Genomic DNA, 13503 nt, shown 5'->3' on the forward strand with positions numbered 1-13503 from the left:
CTATCGGGATATATGTTGGGAAAATAACACAGCGGGGCACAGACTATCCAACAAATTCTTGGACTGCATTGCAGACAACTTTTTATTTCAGAAGGTTGAAAAAGCTACTGGGGGGAAGCTGTTCTAGACTTGATTTTAACAAATAGGGAGGAACTCGTTGAGAATTTGAAAGTAGAAGGCAGCTTGGGTGAAAGTGATCATGAAATCATAGAGTTTGCAATTCTAAGGAAGGGTAGAAGGGAGAACAGCAAAATAGAGACAATGGATTTCAGGAAGGCAGATTTTGGTAAGCTCAGAGAGCTGATAGGTAAGGTCCCATGGGAATCAAGACTGAGGGGAAAAACAACTGAGGAGAGTTGGCAGTTTTTCAAAGGGACACTATTAAGGGCCCAAAAGCAAGCTATTCCGCTGGTTAGGAAAGATAGAAAATGTGGCAAAAGACCACCTTGGCTTAACCACGAGATCTTGCATGATCTAAAAAATAAAAAGGAGTCATATAAAAAATGGAAACTAGGACAGATTACAAAGGATGAATATAGGTAAACAACACAGGAATGCAGGGGCAAGATTAGAAAGGCAAAGGCACAAAATGAGCTCAAACTAGCTACAGGAATAAAGGGAAACAAGAAGACTTTTTATCAATACGTTAGAAGCAAGAGGAAGACCAAAGACAGGGTAGGCCCACTGCTTAGTGAAGAGGGAGAAACAGTAACAGGAAACTTGGAAATGGCAGAGATGCTTAATGACTTCTTTGTTTCGGTCTTCACAGAGAAGTCTGAAGGAATGCCTAACATAGTGAATGCTAATGGGAAGGGGGTAGGTTTAGCAGATAAAATAAAAAAAGAACAAGTTAAAAATCACTTAGAAAAGTTAGATGCCTGCAAGTCACCAGGGCCTGATGAAATGCATCCTAGAATACTCAAGGAGCTAATAGAGGAGGTATCTGAGCCTCTAGCTATTATCTTTGGAAAATCATGGGAGACGGGAGAGATTCCAGAAGACTGGAAAAGGGCAAATATAGTGCCCATCTATAAAAAGGGAAATAAAAACAACCCAGGAAACTACAGACCAGTTAGTTTAACTTCTGTGCCAGGGAAGATAATGGAGCAAGTAATTAAGGAAATCATCTGCAAACACTTGGAAGGTGGTAAGGTGATAGGGAACAGCCAACATGGATTTGTGAAGAACAAATCATGTCAAACCAATCTGATAGCTTTCTTTCATAGGATAACGAACCTTGTGGATAAGGGTGAAGCTGTGGATGTGGTATACCTAGACTTTAGTAAAGCATTTGATACGGTCTCGCATGATATTCTTATCGATAAACTAGGCAAATACAATTTAGATGGGGCTACTATAAGGTGGGTGCATAACTGGCTGGATAACCGTACTCAGAGAGTTGTTATTAATGGTTCCCAATCCTGCTGGAAAGGCATAACGAGTGGGGTACCACAGGGGTCTGTTTTGGGACCGGCTCTGTTCAATATCTTCATCAATGACTTAGATATTGGCATAGAAAGTATGCTTATTAAGTTTGCGGATGATACCAAACTGGGAGGGATTGCAACTGCTTTGGAGGACAGGGTCATAATTCAAAATGATCTGGACAAATTGGAGAAATGGTCTGAGTTAAACAGGATGAAGTTTAACAAAGACAAATGCAAAGTGCTCCACTTAGGAAGAAAAAATCAGTTTCACACATACAGAATGGGAAGAGACTGTCTAGGAAGGAGTACGGCAGAAAGGGATCTAGGGGTTATAGTGGACCACAAGCTAAATATGAGTCAACAGTGTGATGCTGTTGCAAAAAAAGCAAACATGATTCTGGGATGTATTAACAGGTGTGTTGTGAGCAAGACATGAGAAGTCATTCTTCCGCTCTACTCTGCTCTGGTTAGGCCTCAGCTGGAGTATTGTGTCCAGTTCTGGGCACCGCATTTTAAAAAAGATGTGGAGAAATTGGAAAGGGTCCAGAGAAGAGCAACAAGAATGATTAAAGGTCTTGAGAACATGACCTATGAAGGAAGGCTGAAAGAATTGGGTTTGTTTAGTTTGGAAAAGAGAAGACTGAGAGGGGACATGATAGCAGCTTTCAGGTATTTAAAAGGGTGTCATAAGGAGGAGGGAGAAAACTTGTTCACCTTAGCCTCTAAGGATAGAACAAGAAGCAATGGGCTTAAACTGCAGCAAGGGAGGTCTAGGTTGGACATTAGGAAAAAGTTCCTAACTGTCAGGGTGGTTAAACACTGGAATAAATTGCCTAGGGAGGGTGTGGAATCTCCATCTCTGGAGATATTTAAGAGTAGGTTGGATAAATGTCTGTCGGGGATGGTCTAGACAGTATTTGGTCCTGCCGTGCGGGCAGGGGACTGGACTCGATGGCCTCTCGAGGTCCCTTCCAATCCTAGAATCCTAGAATCTATGAAACAGCTGGGGAGCTCTAGTAGTGCTATTGCCACCTAGTGGGGAAAAATGTAAAACTGAATAGAATTCTTGCTCTTTGCAACAATAATTAATATCATCCCATTAGGGTTGGTTGGTTTGTGTATTTAAATACTGTTGGGATGAGGCTGTAGTGTGCTGGGCAAGGCTCCACAGAGCACAAGGGCTCTCTGGCCACACCCCCTTTTCTCTGGCCACACCCCTAAACTGGCGACCGGTTAGAGCTGATGGTGCAGATATGGCTACCCCTACTCTACGTTACCTAGCAACTCACCCATGGCAGGGGACTCCTCAACTTGGTGACTGGGTTGGCTTTGCACCCCCTTTGTGCTACCAGCCTGGTGCATGGGGCCGGAAAGGGGGGAAAGATTTGGCTCATCCTGGAAAATCAGATGAAGTGCAATGTAACACCTCCCAGTGGAAAGGAGGGTGTCTGTCTCTATAAGAGTACAAGAGACAGAGCTTTCCCCAATTCCACCCTCACCCCCTACCCCACATTCATAAATGGTTGAGGGACTTATTTCTCTTTTTATCATGAGACATTCATTCACTGTAACAGGACTTCTCTAAAGATGTGCCACACCATTGACAAATTCAGACCGAAAATATGGAGCACATTTTTAACAGTGAAGGTAATTAACTACTGGAACAATTTACCAAGGGCCGTGGTGGATTCTCCATCAATGACAATTTTTAAATCAAGATTGGAGGTTTTTCTTAAAAAATCTGCTCTGGGAATGATTTGGGGGCAGTTCTCTGTCCTGCGTTGTACAGGTAGTCAGACTAGATGATCACAAAGGTCCCATTTGGCCTGGATATCCATGAATCTAGGTTTTGACAGAGCCTTGCCCTCCTGTGTGACATCACTAGAAGGGAGGGGATAATCATAGAATCATAGAATATTAAGGTTGGAAGAGACCTCAGGAGGTCATCTAGTCCAATCCCCTGCTCAAAGAAGGACCAACACCATCTAAATCAATAATTTACATTCTGTCTTCATTAGCTTGACCAGGGACAAGGGGCTGCTGCTAGGACATTCTCCATGAGAATGATTGTGCAGTAAAGGCCCATCTGTATTACAGAAATAACCGAGTGGTGGGATCTGTAGGAAGAGAATTCAACTTTGCAGTGCACTTGAGCTGCTGGTGTTATGACTGAGTCATGTCACAAGACTAAAGCTCTGGACACTAAAGCTCTTGACTTACAAGGAGAGGCTGAGGGAACTGGGGTTATTTAGTCTGCAGAAGAGAAGAGTGAGGGGGGTTTGACAGCAGTCTTCAATTACCTGAAGGGGGGTTCCAAAGAGGATGGAGCTCGGCTGTACTCAGTGGTGGCAGATGACAGAACAAGGAGCAATGGTCTCAAGTTGCAGTGGGGGAGGTCTAGGTTGGATATTAGGAAACACTATTTCACTAGGAGGATGGTGAAACACTGGAATGGGTTCCCTAGGGAGGTGGTGGAATCTCCTTCCTTAGAGGTTTTTAAGGCCCGTTTTGACAAAGCCCTGGCTGGGATGATTTAGTTGGTGTTGGTCCTGCTTTGAGCAGGGGTTGGACTAGATGACTTCCTGAGGTCTCTTCCAACCCTAATCTTCTATGATTCTATGACACTTATGTTATTGGACAAGAGAGATTCCCTATCCCAAAGGCCACCAGCTCTGATGAGGCCTGAGAACCAGGGCTAGAGGAGGAGTGGAAGGCAGGGTGAAGGAGCTGAGAGGAGAAGACTGAGGATTGTCAAGTTAGAGAAAGAGAGAGGGGTAGGAACATGGGAAAGGGGATGAATGGAAAGAGATGAAATGCTAGATTGTAACCTTACAGTTTGCCCTGAGTATGGGTCAGTGGGTAGCTGCACCACCCAAGGAGATCAGAAACAGTCACAGTTTCTGTTATGCTTCATGGGGGAGGAATAACTAATCATCCTGGAGCAGCCTACACCCTTACCCACCAGGCAGAGTGCAGGCAGTCAACTACTCTATATGGTGAGTAATGGGGGTGGAGCCAGGGTTCCTCCCACTCCTTGTCATCCTCCCCGACCGCTTGCTCCCAGAGGGGTGTATTGGGTGAGCAGCTCCTGCCATCTCCATCATGGCCAGAATCCATGATTTGAGCACCATTGAGCAAGGGGCAAGGGGAGAGGCCTTATTCTCCCTAGCTGAGGAAAGACTGTGACAATCTAGCTCTGAGAGAGGGGGAAGGGAGAATGGAAATCACGCCATGGAAAGACTTAGGGAAAAGAGACGGGGAGATGTGAAAGGGAGAGGAGTGAAGGGAGAATAAAATAAATAAATAAAGGAGATGTTGCTGGTTAATATTATTATTCAGCAGCGTGCATGGGGGTCAGCGTGGGATACCAGACTGATTCCGGGGTGTGCTTGCTGTCATTAGAGTCATGGGGTTGGAAGAAGGATGACAACATCATTTTGTAGGACAAGGGGGGATTTGGAGACATGGACATCTTACACTGGGGTAACTCCATTGACATCCCATTTTCTCCCTCAATCTCCTTTCCTCCCCACTCCCATGATATTCCTCACACACCCTCCGCTCTTCACACAGCTCACAGTGAAAGCAGCAGAATGAAACATACCCCTAGCTCTGCCCTGGGTAACTCTGCAGAAATGGGACCGTTAAATAACAAAAAAAGCAAAGAGTCCAACAGATTAAATGCCAGTGTACGAGTTACACTGGGGGTGGCTTTGGCCGACCCAGTGCATTTTAATTGTGTGTTGTGCACCTTGGTGAACACAATTGCTTCAGGGATCAGTTCCCCCAGGTCACCAAGAACAGTGTAAAACCTCCTGAGTTCTCCAGAGTAGCAGCTTCTCTTGATGGGGGAAGCAAAGACACATCTCTCTATCTTCTGCAGGTACATGCGGTTGGACTGAATCATGCTTGCATACAAATTCAGATACTGAGGTCATCAGCAGGGATTGAACCAAGATCTTTGGAAGCCAAAACATCACTTTCTCTGTCTTGTGCTAAAGAAAAAAAACCCCTCATCTTTTGGAGAAAGAAGCAGTTTACAGGTGCGGGGGTATGTGCATTATATTATGACTCTGGGATTTCATACAAACAAATGCAAAGCCGATTTTCATTTTCTGAACAGGCTTAATTATCACACTAAGTAAGTGGGTCACACTAAGTAACCCAGAACTGAAATGCCAGAGCACAGAGCTCACCTTTTTATGAACTGGGAAGAGCTCCGATAGGCTGAAAACAAGGGGTGAGAGTTTCTGTCAGACATTCTCATGCAATAGTCAAAAGTCACTATTCGCTGCTGTGCTTACAGACCAGCAATGCCTATGTTTGGGGCATAGTTAACCCACTTGTTCTTACATTGATGCTGTGTGTCCATTTTATCATATAACTGGAATAATCAGCTATGAACATCTGCCTCGGTGGACTAAGGCCTTTTCTTGATTCAGCAGGAGAGTCCCCTAAGAAACTAACCTCCATCATTTCTTCACTTTCTCTCCTTATAGGAAGGGATAGAATTCCTGAGCCACCTGCCTGCCCACGTCACCGCAGCTCCCTGATCTTGGTTCGGAGGAGATGGAAAAGGGAAATCACTCAACGGTGACTGAGTTCATTCTCTTGGGACTGACAGATCGTCCGGAGCTTCAGGTCCCTCTCTTTGTGCTGTTCCTAGTGATCTACATTGTCACCCTGGTAGGGAATCTGGGGATGATCGTGTTAATCCAGATTGACCCCCGTCTCCACACCCCCATGTACTTTTTCCTCCGTAATTTGTCTTTCTGTGATCTCTGCTATTCCTCTATAATTTCCCCTAAGATGCTGCTGAACTTCTTGGCCGAGAGTAAAAGGATTTCGTACACTGCCTGCGCTGTGCAAATGTATCTCTTTGGTACTTTTGGTCACGTTGATTGCCTCCTGCTGGCTGTGATGGCGTATGACCGTTACGTGGCCATCTGTAACCCGCTGCTCTATACGGTCACCATGTCCAGGTGGCTCTGTCATCAGCTGGTGGCTGGGGTGTATGCTGTGGGCTTGCTGGACACAATGGTACACACCATTTTTACTTTTCGTTTATCATTCTGCAGCTCCAATGTCATCAATCATTTCTTCTGTGATTTTCCGCCGGTATTGTCGCTCTCCTGCTCTGACACACGCGTCAACGAGATTGTGATGTTTGCCTTGATTGGCTGCGTGGTCGTGAGCAGCCTTGTGATCATTCTCCTCTCCTACACCTATATCATCATCACCATCCTGCGGATCCGCTCCGCCGAGGGCAGGCGCAAAGCCTTTTCCACTTGCACCTCCCACCTGACGGCCGTGGCCATGTTCCATGGCTCCCTCCTCTTCATGTATTTCCGACCCTCCGCCAGTTACTCCCTGGATACTGACAAAATGGCCTCTGTGTTCTACACAGTCGTGATCCCCATGCTGAACCCCCTGATCTACAGCCTGAGGAACAAGGAGGTGAAAGACGCCCAGTGGAAAGTGATGCACAAATTGCTAACCTTCTCTTGAGCCTGTTTACTCCCTACTGAGTTACTGACTGGGAGGTGGAAGCAGGAGAACTCAGTTCCCACTCCATTGCAATCTCATTTCTCATCATGCTTGTTATCACTGTGAATTATTTGTATTGTTTTTTTCTTTCTTTTATTGTGTTCCAACAATGTCTGGCAGCCTCAGAAAGGTTCAAGAAGGTTGTGACGCTTCCTTGGGGAATTCAAGCCTGTGAGTCACCCAGTCTCTCCCGTGCATCAGTGAGCAAGGGACTTACAGGGGCTAAATTATGTATCAGCTCTCTGACCCGCCAGTTTGGTAACCCTCCTGCATCCCCCCAACCAATCTCCTCCAAAGGTCAGCCAGCCTTTACTTTGCCTCGCAGGTCACCTCAGTTGCACTCCAATCCTGAAAGTTGCTTGAAACGTGTTCCCCAGCAGTATCCAGCCCCTAGCCCTCGACTCTCTCAGAAATGACTGAGTCCACTGTCTCCAGAGAGATAGTATACGCACCAGGCTACTAGATTGACTGAGGATTTGTGCTTTAATATATTGCACTGAGATGAACTGACAGTAAAACCAAGAATACCTTTACTAAAAAAGAGCAGAGGTTTAAGCAAAGATAATAGAAACAGAAAATGCTTACAAATGAAAGAAAAAGTACAATGCATTTTCCAGTGGCTAAAACTCAACAGGCTACAATCCTTATCTGAGGGCTTATCTCTACTACTAGGTGGGTCTACGCTGCAGCGACTGATCCACCAGCGGTCCATGCCAAATGCACTCCCGTTCACTCCGATTCTCCACCAGAATGAGAAGAGTAAGGGGAGTTGATGGGAGAGTTTCTCCCATCGATCCAGCCTGGTGTGGACCCCGCGGTAAGTAGATCTAAACTACGTCAACTTGAGTTACGCTACTAACATAACTCAAATTGCGTAGCTTAGCTCGACTTTTCCCCGTAGCGTCGACCTGCCCGGAGACTGTTTCTCACTTAAAGGCACCTCTCTGTGGCACCAACTCACCTGGCTGGGGATCGACTGTTCATGGACCTCTTTGTCCCCTCAGTGATGAAGCACAAAATGTCTTTTCCCCTTCTTCTTATAGTCCAGTATGCCTTTGAAATGTATTCTTGTGCCTCCAGAGTTCCTCTGTCCTGCTGGTGTGTGAATGCCTTGCTGTCTATGCTGGTTTTCTCTCCCTTTTGTTAATGGGCTTTTCCAGTTGATTTCAAATGCAAATATAATTCTCATTGTCTTTGTCTTACCCTGTTCCATTTACATTGGAGACCTAGGCAGACAGATGTGACCGGATGTCCGGGAGTGGCTCAAAAGTGTAAATACCAACCCAAGGGCAGACTATTAACAACCAGGGTGCAAACCCCAAATTGGTTGTGAGTTCTAGGCTTAGATTTCACCTACTGATTTGCAAGTGTAAACTCCTCGGGCACTATAACAGCCTTAACATGGAGTCAAAGACAGTCTCCTTGGGTACTTTATCTATCTTGCCACCCATGTAAGGTTACTTTTGTGACAGATGGCTTCTTACACCAAAGATCTCAGCAATCTTAATATTTCTCCCAGTCCTAAAGGACCAGTCGCTTACCCTAGGTCAATTGCACCTTAGATCTCACACTGAAGACACTTGTAGTCAATCCTATAAGAAACCATCTAAAGATTTATTAACTAGGAAAAAAGAAATGAGAGTTATTTACAAGGTTAAAGCTGGTCAACATACACACACAGATGAGTTAATCAGGTTTCAAAAGGTAATAGAAGCTTCTATAATAAGCAACTGCATGTATCTTTCAGGGCTAAACCAGGCCAAGTACTGGGGATCTTATGCCTAGTAATCTTTGCCCCTCGGAGTCCAAGCAGAAGAAAAGACAGTTCCTCCTTTTTCGTTGTTTTTTTTTAAATTATTTTTAAAATTATTATTCTGCTTCAATTGCAAGTGGAGCTGTTGGGAGCAATTCACTTGCACATCTCCTCTTCAGGGAGTGGGAGGAATCCGTCAATGAAGTCTGTTGTTCTCTGACGTTCCACAACGGTTTGCGGGTGTTGATGGATCTCCTTTGTTGGACGGAAGATACCATCTCCTGTTAGAAACAAGGAGTCCGGTGGCACCTTAAAGACTTAACAGGTTTATTAGGGCATAAGCTTACCCTAATAAATCCGTTCGTCTTTAAGGTGCCACCGGACCCCTCGTTGTTTTTGTGGATACAGACTAACACAGCTACCCCTCTGATCCATGTTAGAAACTATTAATGCTTTTCTCCTGTCTGGTGATTTCCTGTTACAAGCACTTAAATATAACCTAATAACATGAGATAGAGGTATTATAAGTGAGAATAATGCTGGCAGAAACTTACAAGCATTTCATAGCATCTAAACTCTAAACACATTCCTATAATCCTAATGCCTATTTTAACAATACAAACACGCGGGAGAGCCAGACTGGTTCCAGCTTTTGCACGAGCTGGCATGTGGTCTGCCAGTGTCACAAGGTAAACCAACTTATTTATCTTGGATAAACTTGTTTACCAGCGCTGCCTGGTTTCCTCGTTTGAGCATATTGTTAGTACATATCCATAGCTTTTTAATTGTTACATCACGCAATGAGTATGAAGACCAGTATGATATAAGTTTTCATTTGATGCCTTACACAATGTTCTTTATAGATAAATACCATCACAGCAACACATTAGGTGTAGTGAGTTTGTCAGGGCTGACAGGAATTGCTTAACATGACATTGAGCTCTTTGCCACTGGGCACTGAGGGGTTGATAGGGTTACCAGTTTCAGATGTATAAATATACAAATATATGTGATGTGCTTTGCAAGTACGCAATTGTCTGTGGTGAGAGAGAAATAGGGCGCCTAATCCATCTTCCTCTCCTTTGCCATGGAGTTGGTTTCATTATACAGTTGCAAGTGTGGAGTGCAGGATTTCTGTGGCTGAACCAAAGGGAAGTTCACACACCTTGCTGGTTCTCTGCTGTCCTTTATGTGTTCTGTGTGGTCAAAATCAGTTGTCGAGATTGTCACCTGGCTTGTTGTCCATGCTCCAAGGATGGAAAGAGGCTTTCACTCAGAATGGCCTTTATTTTAGGTTAAGAGAGCAACAACACAAGTTAGAGCAAATGTAAAGTTTCTATGAGAGCGCAATGTTTGTGGACACTGCCAGCAATGCCCCTCTGCCATGTACATTGGCCAAACCAGACAGTCTCTACGCAAAAGAATAAATGGACACAAATCAGACATCAAGAATTGTAACATTCAAAAACCAGAAGACGAGCACTTCAAGCTCCCTTGAAACTCAATAACATTTAAAAGTCGTCATTCTTCAACAAAAAAACTTCAAAACCAGACTTCAACAAGAAACTTGCAGAACTGGAAATAATTTGCAAACTTGACACCATCAAATTAAGCCTGAATAATAAAGACTGGGAGTGGCTGGGTCACTACAAACTTATTTTCCCTCTGTTGATACTCACACCTTCTTGTCAACTGCTGGGAATGGGCCACATCTACCTTGATTGAATTGGCCTCATTAGCACCACAAAAAGTAATTTTCCCTCTGTTGATATTCACCCCTTCTTGTCAACTATTGGGAATGGGCTACATCAACCCTAATTGAATTGGCCTCATTAGCACTGACCTCCCCTCTCGGTAAGGCAACTCCCACCTTTTTATGTGCTGTATATTTATACCTGCTTACTGTATTTTCCACGCCATGCATCAGATGAAGTGGGTTATAGCCCACAAAAGCTTATGCACAAATAAATTTGTTAGTCTCTAAGGTGCCACAAGGACTCCTTGTTGTTTTTACTGATACAGACTAACACGGCTACTCCTCTGAGACCTCTGGGACAGTGACCTGATTACCAAAATGGCATCTCGGGGTGGGGAGGCGGGGTGGCATTTTTTGTAAAAGAGAAATAAACAGGAAAAAAAGTCATATCCCACATAACATATTTACACCACATCGCCATGTTTATTGTGAGTTCTTGCTTTTAGGTCTACTGGAAAATATTCTAGACTCTGAAGAGCAGGGATTCAGGGAACATTACGGCTCAGGGTACTGTGAATGGGACATGGATAGAGCTGGACCTGCCTTCAGTTTGCTGGGAAACAAAAATCCGCTTCACCCCAAACTGAAAACTGCCGTAAATATTGGTGAATTGAAAAAGGCGACAAAACAAAAATATTCATTTTGGGTTGAATGAATCATTTCAATACCACTACTTTCAGCGGCGACGCGTGAGAGGGGTGAACTGGGTCATGTGCCTTTTTTCACAGCGTCCCACGCAGGCCCACCCACTTTTCCGTCAGTGCCCCACCCCCGATTTTCAAGAGTTGCTCCTGACCATTTTACCATCTCCTCCTCCGATGTGGCGCCCAATTCTTGCCCCCCCCCAAAAAATGGATAAAACTATTTGTGGAAAGTTTCACCCTCTTCTAGCTCCATTTTGTGTCTTGGTCACTGCGTCAAGTGATGATGATGAGCAGGGGAGTGCACAAAGGGGGACGAGCAGGGGCATGGGCCCCCCAGAATCTCTGCCACTGCCTGCAGCTTCTGAACCGGCCCCTGCCCCAAGATTGCCTCCCCCAAGCCCGTCCTCCCCCCTTTCTGCCAGGGGGGAAGCCGGGGTGACCATGGCTGGAGATGTGCCTGGGAATGGCACTCCAGCTAACACTCCTGCTGAGCCCCACAGGGACGCCGGGCTGGTAGCAGAGTTCTGCTAGAGGGGGCCCGGGAAGCCCTGTCCCTTTCTTGCCGCAGCCTCCAGTTAGTGTTTGGAGCCTGGGACAATGAGGGGTGGAAGCAGTGGGGTGATGGGGGGGATGGGTGGGGATCCCAGGGAGGCAGCAGGAGCTAAGGTGGGGGGGAGCCAGCAGGGCCTGGGGGCATTGGGTGGGGGGTCAGTCTTTAAAGTGTCCCCCCCACAATAGTCACATTTAAATCCCATGTATACCCCTGATTATGAGTAGAATGGGTTATGGAGCCTTTCAACTTCAAGGCCCTTTGTGAATCTTGGGGTTAAAGGGCTAAGGGAGTGGACCGTCCGAACATTAAGCATTGTTGTTCTTAGCCTCAGCAGGCAATGCTAAAAAACTCATAAAGTGCTCTGGTAACTGCTGACACATGCAGTAAAAGTAGGTAGATAGATAGATAGATAGATGAATTATATGTGAACCCTTGAGTGAAATCTATCTCTATGTATAAAGGGACAATATTAGCAGTGTTATTTTCACTTTGCTGATTTGCTGCTGACATCTATTTATAAATCTATCACATCTATTTAAGAATGGGTGGATTTGTTTGTAATAAAATAATCTCTCATCCGATATAAACCATATTTGCCTCTTCTCATTCTGACTAACCGGAGGCAGCATTTTCAAAGGCACCTGCTAATTATGAGTCTCTCTTGGACAGATATGAAAGAGGGGGCCCTAAACGCTTTCTGCCTCACTTGACCCACCTCTGAATGGGAGTAATCATTTTTGCCTGCCTTATAAGGATGCTGTGAAGGTTCATGAATGTGTTCAGGTCCTTGTATGGCCTCATCACCACAGTACCTCCCATCACCTCACAATCTTTAATGTATGTATCCTGACAACATCCCTGATAGGCAGGGCTGCATTATCCCCATTTTACAGATGACAAGCTGAGGCACAGAGAGATATGTCTCTCCTTAGGTGAACCTGGGATGTATGCAGTTGAGCCAGGAACCGAGCCCCAAAATCCAAAGTGCTCAGCAAGTGCCCAATCCACTAGACAATCTTGTCCACACATGGCAAGTGAGTAACAGTGGTGTAAAACCTGTATGTAAGAGAATGACAACTCAGCCCCTCAATCTATTCAGCAATGCTGTCTTCTCCTTTACAGTCAGCATGTATGTGTGTCTCCCAACTGCACAGTCTCTCATTGTCTCCAATACTGACTTTTTAGCTATTGGAGGGATTCCTTCGTGAAGGTACATTACAAATCATACGTGCTGTCCAGGCAGCTTTGTAAACAGCTGGTCGCTGGGGTGTATACCGTAGGGTGGGTGGATTCAATGATACACTCGTGTTGTACATTTCGGATGTCATTCTGCAGTTCCAACATCATCAATCATTTCTTCTGTGACATCCCCCCACTGCTGGCGCTCTCCTGCTCTGACACCCGCACCAATGAGATGGTGATGTTTGCTTTCATGTGCTGCATTGTAGTGAGCAGCCTTGTGACTGTCCTCCTCTCCTATGTCTATATCACCTCCACCATCCTGCAGATCCGCTCCACTGATGGCCAGCGCAAAGCCTTCTCCACCTGCACTTCCACTTGACCACTGTGGTCCTGTTTCATGGCACCCTCCTCTTCATGTATTTACATCCCACCTCCAGCTATTCCATGGACACAGACAAAATGGCGTCAGTGTTTTACACGCTGGTGATCCCCATGGTGAAGCCCCTCATCTACAGCCTGAAAAACATGGAGGTGAAGGACGCCTTAAGGAAACTTTCCCCTACACTTCAGTTTAAACACACTGGATTAGATAAAACAATAAAACAAGTTCATTGACTACAAAGATAGATTTTAAGTGAGTA

General features: G+C 45.2%; 1 protein-coding gene across 1 annotated transcript; it reads left to right on the plus strand.

Moving 5' to 3' along the window:
• Positions 1-5993: 5993 nt before the first annotated feature.
• LOC101931697 (olfactory receptor 5G9-like) lies at positions 5994-6935 on the plus strand. The gene has a single exon (XM_005279379.3). It carries the CDS (start codon positions 5997-5999, stop codon positions 6933-6935), a length of 939 nt encoding a protein of 312 aa, XP_005279436.2. The 5' UTR covers positions 5994-5996.
• The last annotated feature ends 6568 nt before the right edge of the window (positions 6936-13503 follow it).

Source organism: Chrysemys picta, chromosome 4, assembly GCF_011386835.1.
Source record: "Chrysemys picta bellii isolate R12L10 chromosome 4, ASM1138683v2, whole genome shotgun sequence".
NCBI classification, from domain to species: Eukaryota; Metazoa; Chordata; order Testudines; family Emydidae; genus Chrysemys; species Chrysemys picta.